The sequence below is a fragment of the Bos javanicus genome, chromosome 3 (assembly GCF_032452875.1).
Source record: "Bos javanicus breed banteng chromosome 3, ARS-OSU_banteng_1.0, whole genome shotgun sequence".
Classification (NCBI taxonomy): domain Eukaryota; kingdom Metazoa; phylum Chordata; class Mammalia; order Artiodactyla; family Bovidae; genus Bos; species Bos javanicus.
Genome location: NC_083870.1, coordinates 70,562,627 through 70,586,651, shown reverse-complemented (window position 1 = coordinate 70,586,651; position 24,025 = coordinate 70,562,627). Strand labels below are relative to the sequence as shown.

General features: G+C 39.2%; 1 protein-coding gene across 5 annotated transcripts in view; it reads left to right on the top strand.

Annotated features, from left to right (window-relative positions):
• The window catches only part of TNNI3K (TNNI3 interacting kinase), a 351,063-nt gene that overhangs the window by 207,583 nt on the left and 119,455 nt on the right, over positions 1–24,025 (top strand). For all 5 annotated transcript variants that reach the window (XM_061411584.1, XM_061411580.1, XM_061411581.1 and 2 more), the window contains 3 exons: positions 12,110–12,162; positions 12,640–12,692; positions 18,301–18,433. In XM_061411584.1, coding sequence (XP_061267568.1) covers positions 12,110–12,162; positions 12,640–12,692; positions 18,301–18,433 — 239 coding nt within the window. The remainder of the gene's footprint in view (positions 1–12,109; positions 12,163–12,639; positions 12,693–18,300; positions 18,434–24,025) is intronic.

Below are 24,025 nucleotides of genomic sequence, written 5' to 3'. Positions count from 1 at the left end.
AGTAATGCTGATGAAGCTGAAGTTGAATGGTTCTATGAAGACCTACAAGACCTTCTAGTACTATCACCCCCAAAAAAAGATGTTCTTTTCATTATAGGGGACTGGAATGCAAAAATAGGAAGTCAAGAAACAACTGAAGTAACAAGCAAGTTTGGCCTTGGAGTACAGAATGAAGCAGGGCAAAGGCTAATAGAGTTTTGCCAAGAGAATGCACTGGTCATAGCAAACACCCTCTTCCAACAACACAAGAGAAGACTCTACACATGGACATCACCAGATGGTCAATACTGAAATCAGACTGATTATATCCTTTGCAGCCAAAGATGGGGAAGCTCCATACAGTCAGCAAAAAAAAGACCTGGAGCTGACTGTGGCTCATATTGAGAACTCCTTATTGCAAAATTCAGATTTAAATTGAAAGTAGGGAAAACCACTAACCATTCAAGTATGACCTAAATCAAATCCCTTACAGTGTAAGTGACAAATAGATTCAAGGAATTAGATCTGATAGACAGAGTGCCTGAAAAACTATGGATGGAGGTTTGTGTACAGGAAGCAGTGATCAAGACTATCCCTAAGGAAAAGAAATGCAAAAAGACAAAATGGTGTCTGAGGAGGCTTTACAAATAGCTGTGAAAAGAGAAGCAAAAAGCAAAGGAGAAAAGGAAAGATATACCCATTTGAATGCAGAGTTCCAAAGAATAGCAAGGAGAAATAAGAAAGCCTTCCTTAGTGATCAGGGCAAAGAAATAGAGGAAAACAATAGAATGGGAAAGACTAGAGATCTCTTTAAGAAAATTAGATATACTAAGGGAACATTTAATTCACAAATGGGCACAAAAAAGGACAGAAATGGTATAGACATAACAGAAGCAGAAGATATTAAGAAGAGGTGGCAAGAATACACAGAAGAACTATACAAAAAAGATCTTCACAACTCAGATAATCATGATAGTGTGATCACTCACTAAGAGCCAGACATCCTGGAATTCGAAATAAAGTGGGCCTTAGAAAGCATCGCTATGAGCAAAGCTAGTGGAGTTGATTCAATTCCAGTTGAGCTATTTCAAATCCTAAAAGCTGATGCTGTGAAAGTGCTACACTCAATAGGCCAGCAAATTTGGAAAGCTCAGCAGTGGCCACAGGACTGAAAAAGGTCAGTTTTCATTCCAATCCCAAAGAAAGGCAATGCCAAAGAATGCTGAAACTACTGCAAAATTGGACTCATCTCACATGCTAGCAAAGTAATGCTTAAAATTCTCCAAGCCAGGCTTCAACAGTACGTGAACCGTGAACTTCCAGATGTTCAAGCTGTTTTAGAAAAGGCAGAGGAACCAGAGATCAAATTGCCAACATCCATTGGATCATCAAAAAAGCAGGAGAGTTCCAGAAGAACATGTACTTCTGCTTTATTGACTATGTCAAAGCCTTTGACTGTATGGATCTCAGCCAACTATGGAAAATTCTGAAAGAGAAGGGAATACCAGACCACCTGACCTACCTCTTGAGAAATCTGTATGCAGGTCAGGAAGCAACAGTTGGAACTGGACATGGAACAACAGACTGGTTCCAAATAGGAAAAGGAGTGTGTCAAGGCTGTATATTGTCACCTTGCTTATTTAACTTATATTCAGAGTACATCATGAAAACGCTGGGCTGGAAGAAGCACAGCAGGAATCAGATCGCCGGGAGAAATATCAATAACCTCAGATATGCAGATGACACCACCCTTATGGCAGAAAATGAAAAACTAAAGAGCCTCTTGATGAAAGTGAAAGAGGAGAGTGAAAAGTGGGTTAAAACTCAACATTCAGAAAACTAAGATCATTGCACCTGGTCCCATCACTTCATGGCAAACAGATGGGAAAACAATGGAAACAGTGGCAGACTATGTTTTGGGGCTCCAAAATCACTGCAGATGGTGACTGCAGCCATGAAATTAAAAGACACTTGCTCCTTGGAAGAAAAGCTATGACCAACCTAGACAGCATATTAAAAAACAGAGACATTACTTTGCCAGCAAAGGTCTGTCTAGTCAAGGCTATGGTTTTTCCAGTAGTCATGTACGGATGTGAGAGTTGGACTATAAAGAAAGCTGAGCACCAAAGAATTGATGCTTTTGAACTGTGGTGTTGGAGAAGGCTCTTGAGAGTACCTTGGACTGCAAGGAGATCCAATCAGTCCATCCTAAAGGAAATCAGTCCTGAATATTCATTGGAAGGACTGATGTTGAAGCTGAAACTCCAGTACTTTGGCCACCTGATGTGAAGAACTGACTCACTGGAAAAGACATTGATGCTGAGAAAGCTTGAAGACAGGAGGAAAAGGGGATGACAGAGGATGAGATGGTTGGATGGCATCACCGACTAATGGACATGAGTTTGAGTAAACTCTGTGAGTTGTTGGACAGGGCAGTCTGGTGTGCTGCAGTCGTTGGGGTTGCAAAGAGCCAGACACGACTGAGCAACTGGACTGAAAGGTAGTTCTATTTTCTCTGTTACTGAGCATTTAAAGAAGAAATGGACAAATCCAAAAGACTATCTTGAGGTGGAAAAATCATTTCATTATATTCCAGCACTTCCCAAAGTGCTCTAATTCTGCAATGGCATTTCCATAGCATTCTTTTTCACATTTGGCCCCATTTGCTGCTATGAACACACATTGTCTTTAGGTTCCTAAATTGTCACTGCCTCTTTGTTTTGTTTAATTTGCTATTGTTAAGGACACAAGAGTTCACTTTGAATGTTTTTTCAGTTTAATAAAAATGATAGCTGTTTATGTGGTAAGTCCAATATTGCCAAGTGCAGAAATCACTTTAGTCAAGTTCCACAGCGTCCAAAGTCATTCACTATCTTTTTCATTAAAAAAGTCATGGGATATTTAGTAAGACAGCCATTTCTAGTTGGATATGTTATCGCTTTCTGCTTAAGAATTCCAAACTAGAAAACTTGAAGCTTATCCTAAGTTTTTTGTTCCCTTTTGTTCTCTATAGCTATGCTGTCCCAAGAACTAGACTCTTTCAAATATGTTGATGGATTCATACTATTTTGTTTTGTTTTGTTTTCCACTTTACGTTATTGCTTTTGTCTTTCAGTACCAAAACCCTCAAATTATTTTTGAACACTAGTCCCTTGCTTTCAGAGTATTGCACCCTCTACATAAAAACCTGCTAGCTTTTTGTATCAAGTCTGGAACTCCCTCTCTGACTTTCAAATTCTGTTGTAATCTAACACCACCACCAGTCAGTTCCCCCCTTCCCCTCATTATTCTTTAGCATGTGGTCTCCAATTTAGTAAGTACATTCTACTTTTATTCCCCTTAAAGACTACACACATTCCCAATCCTTGGCATTTACCAAGATTTTCCCTGACCTACGCTTCTTTCCCACTTTGTCTCTGCCTCATTTTCTCCTCACTTCACTGTAAGCTCATGAGGTCTTTGCCTGTTTTGGTCTCCACTGTTCCAAGGGTACAGGAAATTTTCTAGCACATCATCAGATCTCAGTCAATATTTATAGACTTTCAATGCCCCTCAAGGCTCACTTAAAAACTAATTTCTTTTATAATTACACTATTTTCTTTAAGTTCTTATATACCAACACTCATCTAAGCTTTCATCAATCAATTATAAAGTCCTTGAAGATGGAATCTATAATGTGCATCACTTAGCATCTCTCATAGTGTCCTTTTTTAAAAACAATATATACTTATTATTTTACATTTGTGGAAGTCAGAGGATCAAAATCAGTTTTACTGGGCTAACCTCAAAAAATCATCAGAGACAGTACCTTCTGCAGCCTCTAGTAGAGAGATTGATTTCCTGGCTTCTTTCCACTTCCAGAAGTTGTGACAGTCATTGGCTTCTGAATGGTTTACTTTGCTTTTTGTCTCCATCATCACTTTGCTGTATGACTGCTAAATCAGTCCAATGTTTGCATATATTTATATGGTTTGATCTCTTTTTGCTGAAAAACCCAAGCAAATGCAACCATTATTACTTGAAAGCCAGTGGAGAAATAAGAAAAGAAGAACTAAATCTTAATAACCTTGAGTTATTCTTCTTTTTATGTTTTGTCATTATTCTTCTCTTAAAGTTCAGGTCATCAAAAACGTGGTGCTGTCCAGGTTCGATGCACGATACTGGATGCTTGGGGCTAGTGCACTGGGACGACCCAGAGGGATGGTATGGGGAGGGAGGAGGGAGGAGGGTTCAGGATGGGGAACACATGTATACCTGTAGTGGATTCATTTTGATATTTGGCAAAACTAATACAATTATGTAAAGTTTAAAAATAAAACAAAATTTAAAAAAAAAAAAAAAAGGCTGAGGTTTCTAAGGCAAAGTCAAGTTAGCAGCGTTCATATAACTTTGCTATTGAATTTGTGTTACCCTAAAATTAAATTAGTTATATAAGATTTTGACTTAAAATATAGATATAGGAAAAACCCCTCTTGGGAATGTCCTACAAACTTAACAAAAAATGTTTAAAAACTTTTTAGAGTATAGTTGATTTATAATGTTGTGTTAATTTCAGGTATACAGCAAAATGGTTCAGTTATTGGTATACATATATTCACTCCTAGGTTCTTTTCCCATTGCAGACTACTGTGTAGAGTTCCCTGTACTATACAGTAGGTTCTTATTAGTTATCTATTTTATATATAGTAGTGTATATATGTCAACCCCAATCTCTCATTTTTGTCCCTCCCTGCTCCTTACCCCTGTTAACCATAAGTGTGTTTGAGTAAGCTCCGGGTGATGGACAGGGAAGCCTGGTGTACTGCAGTCCCTGGGATCACAAAGAGTCGGACATGACTGAGAGACTGAACTGAACAGAACTGAACTCTATTTCTGTTTTGTAGATAAGTTCATTTGTACCTTTTGTTAGATTCCACATATAAGCAATATCATACAATATTTGTCTCACTATGTCTGACTTATTTCACTCAGTATGACAATCTCTAGGTCCATCCATGTTGCTGCAAACAGCTTTATTTCATTCTTTTTATAACTGAGTGATATTTTCCATTGTATATACTTACATTATCTTTATCCATTCTGCTGTTTATGGACATCTAGGTTGCTTCCATGTCCTGGCTATTATAAACAGTGCTGCAATGAACATTGGGGTGCATGTATCTTTTCTCTGGTGCATGCATGGTTTTCTCTGGATATATGCCTTGGAGTGGGGTTGCTGGATCATATGATGGCTCTATTTTTAGGTTTTTAAGAAACCTCTATAGTGTTCTTCACTGAGATGCTGGCCTCAATGAACTGGGTTCAGTATCTTCACTGCCCCTGTGGTGGTACAGTTGCTCAGTCACGTCTGACTCTTTGCAACCCCATGGACTGTAGCCCACCAGGTTCCTCTGTCCATGGAATTTTCCAGGCAAGAATACTGGAGAGAGTTGCCATTTCCTACTCCAGGGAATCTTCCCAACCTAGAGATCAAACCATGTCTCTCGCATCTCCTGCGTTGACAGGGGGATTCTTCACCACTGTGCCACCTGGGAATCCTCACTGCCCCAAGCTACTTATATAACATCTGTCGATATACTTAGACTCTCTGAGATTTGGGCTTCACTTCTGAAGCTAAGAGGGTTAAACTAGGTTAGTTCTAGTTTATCTTCCAATCTTACAAGTATATCAAATTTAAATATTAATAAGGTGATGACCGATATTCAATAAGATCAAAATACCTCACAAAACATAGTCCACTGGAGAAGGAAATGGTAAACTACTTCAGCATTCTTGCCTTGAGAACCCCATGAACAGTATGAAAAGGCAAAAAGATTATGACACAGAAAGATTAACTCTGCAGGTCACTAGGTGCCCAATATGCTACTGGAGGTCAGCAGAGAAATAGTTCCAGAAGGATGAAGAGGCTGAGACAAAGTGGAAACAAGACTCCATTTTGGATGTGTCTGGTGGTGAAAAAAAGTTAGATGCTGTAAAGAACAATATTTCATAGGAACCTGGAATGTTAGATCCATGAATCAAGACAAATTGGAAGTGATCAAACAGGAGATGGTGAGAATAAACAACACTTTAGGAATCAGTGAACTAAAATGGACCAGAATGGGTGAATTTAATTCAGATGACCATTATATCTATTACTGTGGGCAAGAATCCCTTAGAAGAAATGGGGTAGCCCTTATGATCAACAAAAGAGTCTGAAATGCAGTAGTTGGGTGCAGTCTCAAAATGACAGAGTAATCTCTGTTCATTTCCAAGGCAAAACATTCATTATCACAGTAATTCAAGTCTATGCCCCAACCACTTATGCTACATAACCTGGCATTGAACAGTTCTCTGAAGACCTACAAGACCTTCTAGAACTAATAAAAAAAAGATGTCCTTTTCATCATAGCAGACTGGAATGCAAAAGTAGGAAATCAAGATATACTGGGAGTAACAGGCAAGTTTGGCCTTGGAGTACAAAATGAAGCAGGGCAAACGCTAACAGAGTTGTGCCAAGTTATACTGGTCATAGCAAATACCCTCTTCCAACAGCACAAGAGATGGCTCTACAAATGGACATCACCAGATGGTCAATACTGAAATCAGATTTATTATATTCTTTGCAGCTAAAGATGGAGAAGCTCTATATGTCAGCAAAAACAAGACCCGGAGCTGACTGTGGCTCAGATCATGAGCTCCTTTTACCAAATTCAGACTTAAATTGAAGAAAGTAGGGAGAACCACTAGGCAGTTAAGTCTGATCTAAATCAAATCCCTTACAATTATATAGTGGACGTGACAAATAGATTCAAGGGATTAGATCTGATAGACAGAATGCCTGAAAAACTATTGACAGAGGTTCATGACATTGTATAGGAGGCAGTGCTGAAGAACATCCCCAAAGTAAAAAAAAAAAAAAATACAAAAAAGCTGTCTGAGGATGCCGTACTAATAGCTGAAAAAAGAAGAGAAGCAAAAGAGAAAAGATATACCTATATGAATGCAGAGTTCCAAATAATAGCAAGGAGAAATAAGAAAGCCTTCCTCAGTGATCAGTGCAAAGAAATAGAGGAAAACAATAGAATGGGAAAGACTAGAGATCTCTTCAAGAAAATTAGAAATACCAAAGGAACATTTCATGCAAAGATGGGCACAATAATGGACAGAAATGGTATGGACCTAACAGGAGCAGAAAATATTAAGATGAGGTGGCAAGAATACATGGAAGAACTATACAAAAAAGATCTTCATGACTCAGATAATCACGATGGTGTGATCACTCACCTAAAGCCAGACATCCTGGAACGTGAATTCACATAGACCTTAGGAAGCATCACTACAAACAAAGCTAGTGGAGTTGATTGAATTTCAGCTGAGCTGTTTCAAGACCTAAAAGATGACGCTGTTAAAATGCTGTACTCAACTGCCAGCAAATATGGAAAACTCAGCAGTGGCCACAGGACTGGAAAACCTCAGTTTTCATTCCAAACTCAAAGAAGGGAAATGTCAAAGAATGTTCAAACTACTGCACGATTGCACTCATTTAACATGCTAGCAAAGTAATGCTCAAAATGCTCCAAGCCAGGCTTCAATGATACATAAACCAAGAACTTCCAGATGTTCAAGCTGGATTTAGAAAAGACAGTGGAATCAGAGATCAAACTGCCAACATCCGTTGGATCATCGAAAAAACAAGAGAGTTACAGAAAAACATCTACTTCTGCTTTATTGACTACACCAAAGCCTTTGACTATGTGGATCACCACTAACTGTGGATAATTCTTAAAGAGATGGGAATACCAGACCATCTTACCTGTCTCCTGAGAAATAGGCATGTCAAGAAGCAACAGTTAGAATTGCACATGGAACAAAGGCCCGGTTGAAATTGGAAATGAAGTATGTCAAGGCTGTTTATTGTCACCCAGCTTATTTAACTTATATGCAGACTACATCATACAAAATTCTGGGCTGAATGAAGCACAAGCTGGAATCAAGATCACTGGGAGAAATATCAATAACCTCAGATATGCAGATGACACCACCCTTATGGCAGAAAGTGAAGAGGAATTAAATAGCCTTTTGTATGGTGAAAGAGGAGAGTGAAAAAGCTGGCTTAAAACTCAACACTCAAAAAACTAAGATCATGGCATCTGGTCCCATCACTTCATGGCAAACAGATGGGGAAACAGTGGCAGACTTTATTTTCTTGGGTTCCACAATCACTGCAGATGGTGACTGCAACCATGAAATTAAAAGACACTTGCTCTTTGAAAGAAAAGTTATGAGCAACCTAGACAGCATATTAAAAAGCAGAGACATTACTTTGCCAACTAAGGTCTATATGGTCAAAGCTGTGGTTTTTCCAGTATCATACATGAATGTGACAGTTGAACCATATAGAAGGCTGAGCACCAAAGAATTGCTGCTTTTGAACTGTGGTGTTAGAGAAGACTCCTGAGAGTCCCTTGGACTGCAAGGAGATCCAATCAGTCCATCCTAAAGGAAATCAGTCCTGAATATTCATTGGAAGCACTGATGCTGACGCTGAAACTCCAATACTTTGGCCACCTGATGAGAAGAACTGACTCATTGGAAAAGACCCTGATGCTGGGAAAGATTGAGTGCAGAAGGAGAAGGGGATGAAAGAGGATGAGATGGTTGGATAGCATCACTGACTCAATGGACATGAGTTTAAGCAAGCTCCAGGAGATGGTGAAGGACAGGGAAGCCAGGCATGCTGCAGTCCATGGAGTCACAAAGAGTGAGACAATCTGCGTGACTGAACAGCAACCGTACAGTTGTGCTCGTTTCACCTGCTAGTAAGAATATGCTCAAAATCCTTCAAGTTAGGCTTCAGCAGTATGTGAACCAGGAACTTTCCGATGTACAAGCTAGGTGTAGAAAAGGCAGAGGAAATGGAGATCAAATTGCCAACATCCATTGGATTATAGAAAAATAGACAATTCCAGAAAAATATCTACTCTGCTTCATTGACTACACTAAATCCTTTTACTGTTTGGATCACAGCAATCTGTGGAAAAGTCTTAAATAGATGGGAATACCAGACCACATTACCTGTCTCCTGAGAAATCTGTATGCAGGATAAGAAGCAACACTTAGAACTGGACATGAAACAGTGGACTATTTCAAAATCCTAAAAGGAGTACATCAAGGCTATATATTGTCACCCTGCTTATTTCACTTATATGCATCATTTCATTGGACATGCTGGGCTGGAAGACTCACAAGCTGGAATAAAGATTTCTGGGAGAAATATCAACCACCTCAGTTATTTAGACATTACCACTCAAATGGCAAAAAAAAAAGAAGAAGAAGAAGAAGAGGAACCAAAGAAACTCTCGATGAGGGTTAAAGAGGAGAGTGAAAAAGCTGACTTAGAGCTCAACATTCAAAAAATGAAGATTGTGGCATCCTGTTCCAGCATTTCATAGAAAATAGATGGGGAAAAGTGGAAACAATGAGAGATTTTCTTTTCTTAGGCTCCAAAATCACTGCAGATGTGATTGTAGCCGCAAAATTGAAAGATGCTTGTTCCTTTGAAGAAAACCTATGATAAACCTAGACAGCATACTAAAAAGCAGAGACATAACTTTGTCAACAAAGATCTGTATAGTCAAAGCTATGGTTTTTCCAGTAGCCATGTATAGATATGAGTGTTGGACCATGAAGAAGACTGAGCACGGAAGAACTGATGCTTTTGAATTGTGCTGGGGAAGACTCTTGAGAAGCCTGTGGCCATCAAGGAGATCAAACCAGTCAATCCTAAAGCAAAGAAACCCTGAATATTAACTGGAAGGTCTGATGCTGAAGCTGAAGCTCTAGTACTTTGGCCACCTGATTCAAGGAACCAACCCATTACAAAAGACTCTGATGCTGAGAAAGATTGAGGGGAGGGGGGAGAGGGAAGACAGCAGATGAGATGGTTGGATGGCATCACCAACTCAGTGGACATGAGTTTGAGCAAACTCCAGGAAATAGTGAAGGTCAATGAAGCCTGGCGTGCTGCAGGTAATGGGGTCACAAAGAGTCAGACACAACTTAGTGTCTAAACAACCACAATTCAATAAGTACTTGCTTATTAACTAATGTGATCTTTATGCTACCAAACTTGTGACTTTTTATTTTAAGTTTATTTGTTTAAAAAACATTTATGAGTATAATCAAATGTGATAAGGAGTGTAAGCAGTGTGCCCAAAATAAGCACATGCTAAAAATGCTGTAGTTACAACTATCAGCATGATCCCTGTATCCTCAGACATCCTGCCCCTCATACTACGAGGAACAGGGCAGCCCAGTGATCAAATTCATTTGTTTCTTTTGCTGTTGTTTAGTCACTTCAGCTGTGTCTGATTCTTTGCAACCCCATAGACTGTACCCCATCAGGCTCCTCTGTCTATGGGGTTTTCCAGGCAAGATACTAGAATGGGTAGGCATTTCCTTCTCCAGGGGATCTTCCCAACCCAGGGATTGAACCTGTGTATCCTGCATTGCAGATGGATTCTTTACTACTGAGCCATCAGGGAAGCCATTTCTTTTGCTTGAAGAGTAAAATTATGCTAAACTATCCCAATTCCAGTTACCTGGCATTATCATCCTTATTTTTAGTAACATAAATAATTTAGAAGAAATTTAAACATGCAAATGAATAAACAAAATATGCCCAAGGCTTCTCATGGACAGAGGAGCTTGGTGGATTACCATCCATAGGATTGCAGAGTCTAACACAGCTGAAATGACTTAACAGGCCTGCACACACAACATCCAAAATTTTAAGCTGTTGCCTCAAGGACCGTGATTTTGAAACAGGTGAAGATTAAGTAGGGTTTCTGTCAGCCTTTTCTGGTGTTCAACTAGGGCAACTTCATTTATATATCTGTTATTTGTATTGAGAATATGCTGCTAACTATTTTGATAACCATAGTTCTACATTATTAATTTGAATTAAAATTAAATTAATGGATAGGATACTATACATATAATCATTTAATTCAATTGGTAATTCATGTTTAGCATGTTTTAATGATATCTATGGACTGTGACCCTCATTATCTTTTGATAGATTAAGGGACTGTGGTATAATAACACACCTAAATCCTTCAAGTAATCTAGTGGTACAGCATTTTTGATTCATTCTTCTTTTTGTCCTTGAACTTCCAGAGAGCTCCTGATACTGGAGAGTTTTTTATCATGACAGTGTCATTCTCACTGACTGTATTAATTGGTAATTTACAGTTAAAGATAACATCTCAGGGGGCTTTTCATTTTGACATCCTCTTACTTCTCTGTTCCCAGGTGGCACAGTGATAAAAAATCTGTCTGCCAATGCAAGAAACACAGGAAACAAGGGTTCTATCCCTGGGTCAAGAAGATCCCATGGAGAAGGAGATATTCTTGCCTAGAAAATCCACTCCAATATTCTTGCCTAGAAAATCCCATGAATAGAGGAGCCTGGCAGGCTACAGTCCAGTCCAGGAGGTCACAGAGAGTTGTCCTTGAAAAGGATAGCCTTGTTCTAGCTTGAATTCTAGTTTGGAAAGGAGACTTTGAAGACCTTTCTATGTTTTCCTCTCCAAGAGCTTAAAAAGTGCTTTAGCTGGCCTCATTTCACAGGCCTTAAAAACACTTTTTTTTCTAGGATACCAGCTAGAACATATTGACCAAGACATTTTCCATACAGAGTCCTTTTCCTATATTCATGTCAGGTCCTCCCTTGAACTGCTCTTGTACCTAGAGTTCCGGCAAACTTGTTCCCTTGCTCTGACTCTGATATGCTCACAGATACCTTTTACTACTGCCTGTAACCAAATTTTGTTAGCAACTGAACTTCAAAGAGCTGAAAAACTTATCTTCAGCTAATGGGTCTTTGACAAGTTTAGAAGGTATACCTAAAGTAAAATACTTTGAATACTTTCAAAGTCAAAGATAAGATGATCACATTATATAAACATTCCTTTCAGATTAGTAAACTACGAAAATCAGAGTCACTAACCTGAGATGTCTGTTAACTTTTGGGGAGTTGTTTAACTTCTGGGGTAAACAAATGATGATTGTCATCCTCTTCCTTGAGAGACCATTCAGACTGAAAATAGTAAACGTTACTCAAAATCTACTTTTTATTTTTTTACAGTCACAATATTCTTCTCTATGAGGATGGGCATGCTGTGGTGGCAGATTTCGGAGGTGAGATTTCAATGAATAATGCATCCCCAGTGACATCAGTTTCTTTCTTCCTTCCTCATCGGTGGAGATATTATATGATAAACCTGAAAATGGTTATCACCCCGACAGCTATATTTCTCTAAATTATTCACATTTCAAGTTGTCATGGAGGGGTACTGGGAAGTTTTCAATTAGCAAGAGGGAGGTGACATGTGTGTGCCTGTGTCTGATTCATGTCATTGTATGGCAGAAACCAACACAATATTGTAAAGCAATTATCCTCCAATTAAAAACAAATGAATTTTTAAATTTTTCAATTAATTTTAAAAGTATGTCATTTCTTTTCAGTTTTTCCTCTTTTATATCCTCAGCTAAAAAAATGGAAGTAAAAATTTAAATGAGACAGGTTTCCTTGGGGTTTCAAACTTTTGGCTATAATCTTTGACCTTGGTTTTAAAATATTTCCTTTGACATGAATTTGTTTTCTCTTTTCCCCAGAATCAAGATTTCTGCAGTCTCTGGATGAAGACAACATGACAAAACAACCTGGGGTTTGTTGCGGCTCACGTTCCCTATAATTATGAAACAATTAGAATGTGTAAACTCAGCATGAGAGAAAAGGAGATGAAAGCAGCTTTAACTGGAAGAAATGTCATTGTCCCAGAGGCAGGATAATGTTTTATGTTTTTATTTTTAGTAAGCCCCCAAAAGAACTATTTCAAGGCTCTGTTAGAGAAATAGATTAGATATATATTTGAAAAATGTTACAGAAAAAGTAACAGAATTTGTTTCAAATCTAATTGAAAAGTACATGGCGGGCATGGATAATTGACTTTCATGTTTAGATCTCCTTTTTAAGTGGTAGAGTTAAAATTTAATAGGTAACCATAAAATCCATAGTTTACCTGCATCTATTAACAATTTATAGTTTTCCATTTTAACATTGTAAAGCGATAGGTGATACAGTCAAGCATTAATGTTTAAGAAAAATATAAATTATAACATCTGAAGCAAACATAAATTGTACTCAAAATGTCTGCATTTAGATTCATTATCTGCTTTTCCCTCTCACCTCCCCATGAAGGAGTGTACGTCTCTTTCTGACTTAGCTGTGTTATTTAATTACCCAAGCTTGGGCTAACTTCTGTTCCTTCCTTTTCCTGCTTCTGCTTACACACTGCTCAATCACTTTTTTTTTTTTTTTTTCTTTTTTTTTTTTCCTTAACTTTTTTTTTTTTTCTCTAATTTTATTTTATTTTTAAACTTTACATAATTGTATTAGTTTTGCCAAATATCAAAATGAATCCGCCACAGGTATACATGTGCTCCCCATCCCGAACCCTCCTCCCTCCTCCCTCCCCATACCATCCCTCTGGGCCGTCCCAGTGCACCAGCCCCAAGCATCCAGCATCATGCATCGAACCTGGACTGGCAACTCGTTTCCTACATGATATTTTACATGTTGCATTGCCATTCTCCCAAATCTTCCCACCCTCTCCCTCTCCCACAGAGTCCATAAGACTGTTCTATACATCAGTGTCTCTTTTGCTGTCTCGTACACCGGGTTATTGTTACCATCTTTCTAAATTCCATATATATGCGTTAGTATACTGTATTTATGTTTTTCCTTCTGGCTATGTTTGTTTCTATTTCTTTTCTTTTTTAGTGCATCCCAAACTTTCATTTACCACTGCCTCAGTTCAGGTCTTCCCCTTCTCTTTTCTGGACCATTGTTCTAGGCTTTTAATTCCAGTCCTCTCCTCCAGTTCATTCTTTGCAACATCAGCCAAGTGTTGTGTTCTGACAATTCACTTCTTCCTGTAAATCGTCAATGATGCTTAAAATGTTGTGTGTGTGTGTGTGTGCACATTCAGTCCTGTCCGACTCTGCGACCACATGGACTATGGTCCACTATAGTCCACAGGCTCTTCTGTCCATGGAATTTTCCAGGCAAGAATACTGGAGTGGGTTGCCATTTCCTCCTCCAGGGAATCTTCCTGATCCAGGGATTAAACCCACTTCTCTTGCATCTCCTGCATTGGCAGGCAGATTCTTTACCTCTAGCACCACCTGGGAAGCATTAAAATGTTATAACACTCTCCCTCTAGTCTGAACCCAAGACTCTTCTGTGACTTCATTTTCCACTAAACATTTTCTAAAGTCCCCAATGATTCCTGCAACATACATACAAGCCATCTGGCTATTCCCCAAATATTTTATTCACTTTCACAGATTTATGACTCTCCCAGGGTCATATTCTCTGCCTAAAAAACCTTTCATTACATCCCACCTCGAGAAAGTCTAATTATCTTGCATGGCCAAGAAAAGTTTACCCATTTTAAGTACCTTCCATCCTGTAAACTGCCCCTTCCACCTCCTCCCCACACACTTTTCTGTCTGTGCTTTTGTAGCACTTTTTTCACACTGCTAGGTAGTACTCTTACTCGACAAACATTTATGAAGGGTCTACAATGTGCCAACATCCGCTGGATCATGGAAAAAGCAAGAGAGTTCCAGAAAAACATCTATTTCTGCTTTATTGACTAGGCAAGAGCCTTTGAGTGTGTGGATCACAATCAACTGTGGGAAATTCTGAAAGAGATGGGAATACCAGACCCCCTGACCTGCCTCTTAAGAAACCTGTATGCAGGTCAGGATGCAACAGTTAGAACTGGACATGGAAAAACAGACTGGTTCCAAATAGGAAAAGGACTACGTCAAGGCTGTATATTGTCACCCTGCTTATTTAACTTATATGCAGAGTACATCATGAGAAACGCTGGGCTGGAAGAAACACAAGCTGGAATCAAGATTGCCAGGAGAAATATCAATAACCTCAGATATGCAGATGACACCACCCTATGGCAGAAAGTGAAGAGGAACTCAAAAGCCTCTTGATGAAAGTGAAAGTGGAGAGTGAAAAAGTTGGCTTAAAGCTCAACAGTCAGAAAACTAAGAGCATGGCATCTGGTCCCATTACTTCATGGGAAATAGATGGGGAAACAGTGTCAGACTTTATTTTTCTGGGCTCCAAAATCTCTGCAGATGGTGATTGCAGCCATGAAATTAAAAGACGCTTACTCCTTGGAAGAAAAGTTATGTCCAACCTAGATAGCATATTCAAAAGCAGAGACATTACTTTGCCAACAAAGGTTCGTCTAGTCAAGGCTATGGTTTTTCCTGTGGTCATGTATGGATGTGAGAGTTGGACTGTGAAGAAGGCTGAGCGCCGAAGAACTGATGCTTTTGAACTGTGGTGTTGGAGAAGACTCTTAAGAGTCCCTTGGACTGCAAGGAGATCCAACCAGTCCATTCTGAAGGAGATCAGCCCTGGGATTTCTTTGGAAGGAATGATGCTAAAGCTGAAACTCCAGTACTTTGGCCGCCTCATGCGAAGAGTTGACTCATTGGAAAAGACTCTGATGCTGGGAGGGATTGAGGGCAGGAGGAGAAGGGGACAACAGAGGATGAGATGGCTGGATGGCATCACTGACTCGATGGACGTGAGTCTGAGTGAACCCCAGGAGTTGGTGATGGACAGGGAGGCCTGGTGTGCTGTGATTCATGGGGTCGCAGAGAGTCGGACAGGACTGAGTGACTGAACTGAACTGAACTGAACTGACAATGCGTCAGGCATTGTACAAAGGGCCAAGAATACAAAATGTGAATAAAAGCTTGTCTTTGATCTCAAGTAGCTCATTTTGTAGTGGGAAAAACCATATGCAAGTAAGGGTGAAGGCAGTATGGGCATTCAGTGATAGAGGTGTGGCAAAGCCTCATGGGAGCTCAGGTAGAATGAACAGGAATAATCAATTCAAACAGAATGAACACATATGCAAAGGCACAGGGGAGGCAGAAACACCAGCTTTCCTTGGGGACTTTCAATAGCTTGGCATTGCTGGCATGCACTGTGTGAGAAGACAAAGTGAGAGACAAGTCAAAGAGGAAGGCAGGAACCACATCATGGATTAAGGATTAAGCATGCTGGTTTCCCCAGTTAAATTTCATTCATTCAACAGACATTTATGGAATACCTACTAAGTGTCAGACATTTTCAAGGACCTGGGACTATTACCATGAACAAAGCAAAATTCTTGTGTTTATGGGGCTAATATTTTCATGGAAGAAGGTAAACATTGAACAAATTAGTAAAACATATATCAGGTGGTGATAAGTGTTATGAAGAAAAAAACAAAGCAGAGCAGATGAATGAAAAGTGATAGGGGGTGTCATTTAGATGAGTGAAATAGAAAAATAGCCTTTGTTAAGAGACCTATGTGGGAGTTATCCATAAGAGGAGAAGAGCAGTGTAGAAGACAGAACAGTAAGTGCAAAGGTCCTGCAGCAGGAGAGTCCTTTGTGTGTTCAAGGCCAGATTGACTGGAGTGGAGTAAGAAAGGAGAAGTATGGTAAGATATGAGAGAGGTGGAAGAGTGGGTCCTTTTATTGACAGGAAATACAGATCTTATCTGGCATCTTTGACATAGAGATAGCTAACACAATGGATGGACCTCAACCGTGGGTGCACATTGAAATCACTTTGGAAACATTTGTAAAAACATTCAACCTGAATCCAGCCCCCAGAAATTCTGATCTCGTTGTCCTAGGGCTCATCTTGAGTACATGTATCTTTTAAAAGTTTCCCCAGGAGATTCTGAAATGTAGCCAATGGAGACTCTGGTTAAATATTCATTCTTGTTGAATGAAATTGAATTGAATTTCCGCAAAGCAAGTAACATTCTTCTATCCTAGGAGTGGAGTCTTTAAGCACAGCCCTACTCAAGATTTATTTTGAAGGCTATTTTATTTCTTATTAGTTATGTGGCCTTGTATAAGTTTGCTAATTATTTCTATTACCCCCTGTTAAAAAAATGGGCATATTGTATGCTTACTCCTGCTGATGCAATGTTGTGACAAAACTCATAATCTGCTATATAATTGGAGGCTACTTGGAATGTGAAAGCTCATGTGGAAGGATTGCATATAAGCACCATAATCAAAATAAAGACATTCTTGGAAAGCTGCAATTATGCATGACTTCAAAATAATGTAGACACTTCAAAAGAATTATCAGCAGGCAGCACTACACACAGAATATCACCAAGAGTAATAAGAGAATACTAGTTTCTTTCAGGGGAAATACAAAGACAGAAGGTATTTGGCGAAGTTCATTGATATGATTATGAAGCCATGAGATTTTAGAGCTAGAAGGACCTGCGTCCTGTGTTACCCTTGAGGAATCTCAGGTCCAAGAAGCATAGGAGACTTTCTCAGAACCACCCAAATAGTTGATAGTAGGCCCAGGACTAGAATTTTCCTTCCCTACTTCTAGTATTCTTTTTCCTAAACCACACATAAATCAAATTTATGCAGTTGCATCCCATAATGGAAACTTATATTTAAAAATGAAAAAATATACAATTGCAAATAAAAAGAATGTAAATGATACCATCAAAACATGAGGGTAGAACTTTGTACGGAGAAACTTGTCATGCTTTATGGGCTTGCTTTCAGGAATATTGCACAAACAGCATTTAGAAATAACACCACTGGGCAAACAAAGGAGATATGACAGACCTGATCCTGCCAGTGAGACACCTCCTTCACACGAATATTCTGGGCACTCCCCTGAGACCCTTTCTCTCCTCAGTCATCAGGGCACTGCTTATTGGTCTAATTTAGTGACTTCCTAAATTACAGCCTGAAGCTCTAAAGGGGAGATGCTTCCCCCCAGAGTGCATGGTTCACACACAGGGAGGCATAGAGTTCTTGGATGAATCCATGGATGGCTATTCAGAAGTTTTCAAGGCTTCCAAGGGAAAGATACTCAGAGATAAGCAAAACAGTACCGCTGCTGTGCTCACCATTTTACTTGGCAATTAATATTGTTGCAGTATATTTGGAAGAATTATGGATTTCATGATCTTCCAATAATTAAAAAAACGTCCTTTGAAAAACTAAAAGGCAGCAGTAAACACCATTTCTGTGTAAAGGAGCCAGTTTATTATTGCACACATTGAGGGCAGTATTGATGTTATTTTATGTTTACATTTTTGAGAACATAGAATACTTAACGAATCCTCGCTAAGAGGAACACTGTCCTACAGTAGAAGAACTAAACACTTGGTCAGTGACTTGTGGATGTTTCTTGACCTGCAGAACCTCCGCTGGATGGCTCCTGAGGTGTTCACACAGTGTACACGCTACACGATCAAAGCCGACGTCTTCAGCTATGCTCTGTGTCTGTGGGAGCTTCTCACTGGAGAAATTCCCTTTGCTCATCTCAAGCCAGGTAAGCCATGCTGCAGTTAAGGTTTCTCTGAGGGAATTCCCTGGTGGTCCAGCAGTCAGGATTGTATGCTTTCACTGCCGAGGGCCCTACTTGGAGAATTAAGATCCCACAAGCTGCAGGGTGCAGCCAGGAACAAAGAAAAGTTTCTCTGATTTCCAGAGTTCTCTGCATTTTCACAAATTCAAGAAACATCGTTCCCCCAAAATGACAGTTCTTGGTGGACTGGCAAGGTGAGAAGTAAAGAAACGGTCTCAAGGTATGTGCCCAATCCAGAAGACTTAATGGCCTATAACTATATGATTTTGGACATAGACACACAGAAGGGTAGGTATTTTTTTTATTAAAGTTTAAGGTTTTGATTTATCTGTTGTTAATAAAAACAAGCAGATGACTAGGCCATGTGGAATGTGGGTACAAATCATGTAAATAATGCCACATTTACTTTTTGAGATTTGATTTAGAAGTGCCTTTTTGGTGTTCATATAAGGGTGAGCTGAAATTAGCAACACATAAAAATTATCTATCAGGTCTACTTTCAGCTTCTCACCTTATACAAAGGAGAATGGCTTTTTCTAATTTTGTATTAAATACATATAGATGTATTTGAAAACTGGGACTTTGCGAGTGAGCCTATAATTTTGTTGTTGATTATATTTGATAATATACATTATACTCTGTGTAACTGCAGAAGATGGAGGTAGGGAATCTAATCACAGGGGAAAATGTACAAATATTTGAAGTAAATTTGATTTACATTTCTCTCCATTTTATTTGCTCTGCTCTTTTTGTCTGGTCACACTGTTTTCTTACTTGTATTCACCATGAGTCTAAAAACCCCTTGACTTTGCATCCCCAAAACTTACCATGATTCAAAAGTAGTTTTCAAATTAAATCATAAATAAATTTTATAACGAACTATAGTGTAAGCTCTTTAAGTGGTCACCCTATCAGAATATATCAGAAGTGAAGTGAAAGTTACTCAGTTGTGTCCAAACTCTTTGCAACCCCATGGACTGCAGCCTGCCAGGCTCCTCTGTCCATGGGGATTCTCCAGGCAAGAATACTGGAGTGGGTTGCCATGCCCTCCCCCAGAGGATCTTCCCAACCCAGGGATCAAACCCAGGTCTCCCTTATTGCAGGCAGATTCTTTACTGTCTGAGCCACCAGGGAAGCACAAATACGTCAGAAGGATCAAGTCAAAAGGGATGTTAGGGAAAGACATACCATACAAATGTGGATATTCACAGAAGTTCAAAGTCTTAACCAGGATCACAATATTTATTAGTACTCATGTGCAGAGCAATAGCCATATCTCATACTGTCTTCAAGATATTTTCCTCCTAATAACCATATGGTCTTTAATTACACTCTGCATACTGTCTAACCAAGAACTTTTCACAAATGATATGCTCTGTACATAATTGTCCTAACCTTTCTCTATATGCTTTCAGAGTTTTAAATGATGGGATCGGGCCCTTATTATAGTGTGGATAAGAGGACTCTATTTTGAACTGGACAAGAATTGCTGTTTATTTCTTGTTCTGATCTGTTATCATCTCTCTACCTCTTAGAATATGATTTCTGGTAAGATTTATGAGTATATTAAAAAATCCACTGTAATTCTAGACATATTGTGGTATTTTTATCAGAGCTTCCCTTGTTCTTCCCTTGTGCTTCTCTTGGGCTTCTCTTGTGGCTCAACTGGTAAAGTATCTGCCTGCAATGTGGGAGACCTGAGTTTGATCCTGGGGTTGGGAAGATCCCCTGGAGAAGGGAAAGCCTACCTACTCCAGTATTCTGGCCTAGAGAATTCCATAGACTATATAGTTCATAGGGTCGCAAAGAGTCTGACATAACTGAGCAACTTTCACTTCACATGTCTCCCTTCTTCTCATGTCCTGTATCAATCAGTTCACTTCTTCCTGTGCATTTTACATCCTAAGAACATCTTAGATTTATCCACTACTTATCATCATCTTCCACCATCTTAGCTCAAGCCACCATCTTCATCATTTAAATTATTGCAATTGTCATTTAAAAAAATTATGTTTAATTATATAGTATAAATTGAGATATAACTTATATCTCAACTTATACTATAAGTTATAGTATAGTAAATGTTACCATTTTAGGCTAATAATTCAAGGAGTTTTAACAACTATATACAGCTATATAATCACAACTACAATCATGATAAACAGGAGTTTCAATACTTCAAAAGTTCCCCCATGCCTCTTTGGAATCAATTCACCTTTCATACCTCCAGCCCCTAGCAACCACTGACCTGAATTATGTCCCTGTAAGTTTGCCTTTTCCAGATGGCAAATAAATGGAGTCATGTTAGTACATTTATCAGTTATTTATTCTTTCACATTCCTGTGTAATATTCCATTGTGTTGATGTGTGTGTGTGTATGTGTGATCCAAACAGTCACAGGCTTCAGAACAGTCAATGAAACAGAAGTAGATATTTTTTCTGGAATTCCCTTGCATTCTCTATGATGCAACGAATGTAGGTAATTTGATCTCTGGTTTCTCTACCTTTTCTAAACCCAGCTTATACATCTGAAAATTTTCAGTACATGTACTATTGAAGCCTAGCTTGAAGGATTTTGAGCATTACCTTACTAGCATGCAAAATGAGTGCAATTGCCCAGTAGTTTGAACATTCTTTGCATTGCCATTCTTTGGTATTGGAATGACCCTGTGATCACTCCCGAATTTTGCCAAATATGCTGGCATATTGAGTGCAGTACTTTAAAAGCATCATCCTTTAGGATTTGAAATAACTCAGCTGGAATTCCATCACCTCTACTAGCTTTGTTTGTAGTAATGCTTCCTATGGCCCTCTTGACTTCACACTCCAGGATGTCTGGCTCTAGGTGAGTGACCACACCATCGTGGTTATCTAGGTCATTAAGCCCTTTTTTGTACAGTTCTTCTCTGTATTCTTGCCACCTCTTCATAATGTCTTCTACTTCTGTTAGGTCCTTACTGTTTCTGTCCTTTATCAAGCCCATCCTCACATGAAAATTTCCCTTGATATCTCCAATTTTCGTGAAGACATCTCTGGTCTTTCCCATTCTATTGTTTTTCCCTACTTCTTTGCATTTTTCATTGAAAAAAAAGCCTTCTTATCTCTCCTTGCTATTCTCTGCAACTCTGCATTCAGTTGAGTATATCTTTCCCTTTCTCCCTTGCTTTTCGCTTCTTTCTTTCCTCAGCTATTTGAGAGCCTCCTCAGACAACCACTTTGCCTTCTTGAATTTCTTTCTCTTTGGGATGATTTTGGTCACTGACTCCTATACAATGTTATGAATCTCTGTCCATAGTTGTTCAGGCACTCTGTCTATCAGATCTAATCCCTTGAATCTATTTAACGCTTCCACTGTGTAATCTTAAGGGATTTGATTTAGGTCATACCTGAATGGTACAGTGGTTTCCCTACTTTCTTCAAATTTGTAATAAGGAGCTCAGGATCTGAGCCACAGTTTCAGCTCCAGGTCTTGTTTTTGCTGACTGTATAGAGCTTCTTCATCTTCAGCTGCAAAGAATATAATCAATCTGATTTCAGTATGGACCATTTGGTGAGAAATGCCCAGCTGGATGAATAACAAGCTGGAATCAAGATTGCTGGGAGGAGTATCAATAACTTCAGATACACAGATGATACCACCCTAATGGTAGAAAGTGAAGAGGGACTGAAGAGCCTCTTGCTGAAGGTGAAAGAGGACAATAAATAAGCTGACTTAAAACTCAGCATTCAAAAAACTAAGATCATGACATCTGGTCCCATCACTTCATGGCAAATAGATGGGGAAAAAATGGAAACAGTAACAGACTGTTTTCTTGGGCTGCAAAATCACTGTAGACAGTGATTGCAGCCATGAAATTAAAAGACACTTTCTCCTGAGAAGAAAAGTTATAACAAATCTAGACAGCATATTTAAAAGCAGAGATATCACTTTGCCCACAAAGGTCCATATAGTCAAAGCTATGGTTTTTCCAGTAGTCATGTACAGATGTGAGAGTTGGACCATAAAGAAAGCTGAGCACTAAAGAATTAATGCTTTCGACTGTGGTGCTGGAGAAGACTCTTGAGAGTCCCTTGGACAGCAAGGAGATCAAACCAGTCAATCCTAAAGGAAATCAACCCTGAATATTAATTGAAAGGACTGATGCTGAAGCTGAAGCTTCACTACTTTGGCCCCCTAATGCAAAGAGCTGACTCATTGGAAAAAAACCCTGATGCTGGGAAAGATTGAGGGCAAGGGGGAAAAGGAGGTATAGAGGATGAGATGGTTGGATGGCATCATCAACTCAATGGACATGAGTCTGAAGAAACTCCAGGAGAGAGTGAAGGACAGGGAAGCCTGGTGTGCTGTAGTCCATGGGGTCGCTCAGTCAGGCACGACTGAGTGACTGAACAACAACAACAATGTGTAAAGTCGTCTCTTGTGTTGTTGAAAAATGTGTTTGCTATGATCGGTGTGTTCTCTTGACAAAACTCTGTTAGCCTTTGGCCTGCTTTATTTTGTACTCCAAGACCAAACTTGCCTGTTACTCGAGGTATCTCTTGACTTCCTACTTTTTCATTCCAATCTCCTATGATGAAAAGGACATCTTTTTTTTTTTTTTTTTGGTGTTAGTTCTAGAACGTCTTGTCAGTCTTCATAGAACTGGTCAACTTCAGCTTCTTTAACATCAGTGATTGATGCACAGATTTGGATTACTGTGTATTGAATGGTTTGCCTTGGAAGTGAACCGAGATCAATCTGTTTTGTGATTGGACCCAAGTACTGCATGTCATGTTAACTATGAGGGCTACTTCATTTCTTCTCAGGGATTCTTGCCTACAGTAGTAGATATAATAGTCATCTGAATTAAATTCACCCATCCCCATCCATTTTAGTTCTCTGATTGCTACAGTGCGTTGTTCACTCTTGCCGTCTCCTGCTTCACACCTCGAGTTTACCTTGATTCATGGACCTAACATTCCAAGTTCCTATGTAATATTGTTCTTTACAGCATCGGATTTTACTTTCACCACTAGACACATCCACAACTGAGCATCCTTTCTGCTTTGGTGCAGGCCTTCATTCCTTCTGGAGCTATTAGTAATTGCCCTTCATTCTTCCCCAGTAGCATATTGGATAGCTTTTGACCTGGAAGGTTCATCTTCCAGGGTCGTGTTTTATGCCTTTTCATACCATTCATGTTCATGCGGTTCTCACAGCAAGAATACTGGAGTGGCTTGCCATTCCCTCTTCCAGTGGACCATGCTTTTTCAGAACTCTCCACTATGATGCGTCCATTTCAGGTGGCCCTGCATGGCATGGCTCATAGCTTTATTGAATTATGCAAGCCCTTTCATCACAAGACTGTGATCTATGAAGAGGTGTGTTGATGTACTTTGGTTTTATTTGTCCATTCACAAGTTGATGATCATCTGAGTTATTCTCAGTTTGGTGATATTATGAGTGTAATTACCAAAACCATTTAGGTTTTTGTGTGTTTGTTTTAATTACTCTTGGACAAATATATATAATAATTACTAGATATTACAGTAAGATTTTTTCCAAAGCATCTGTAC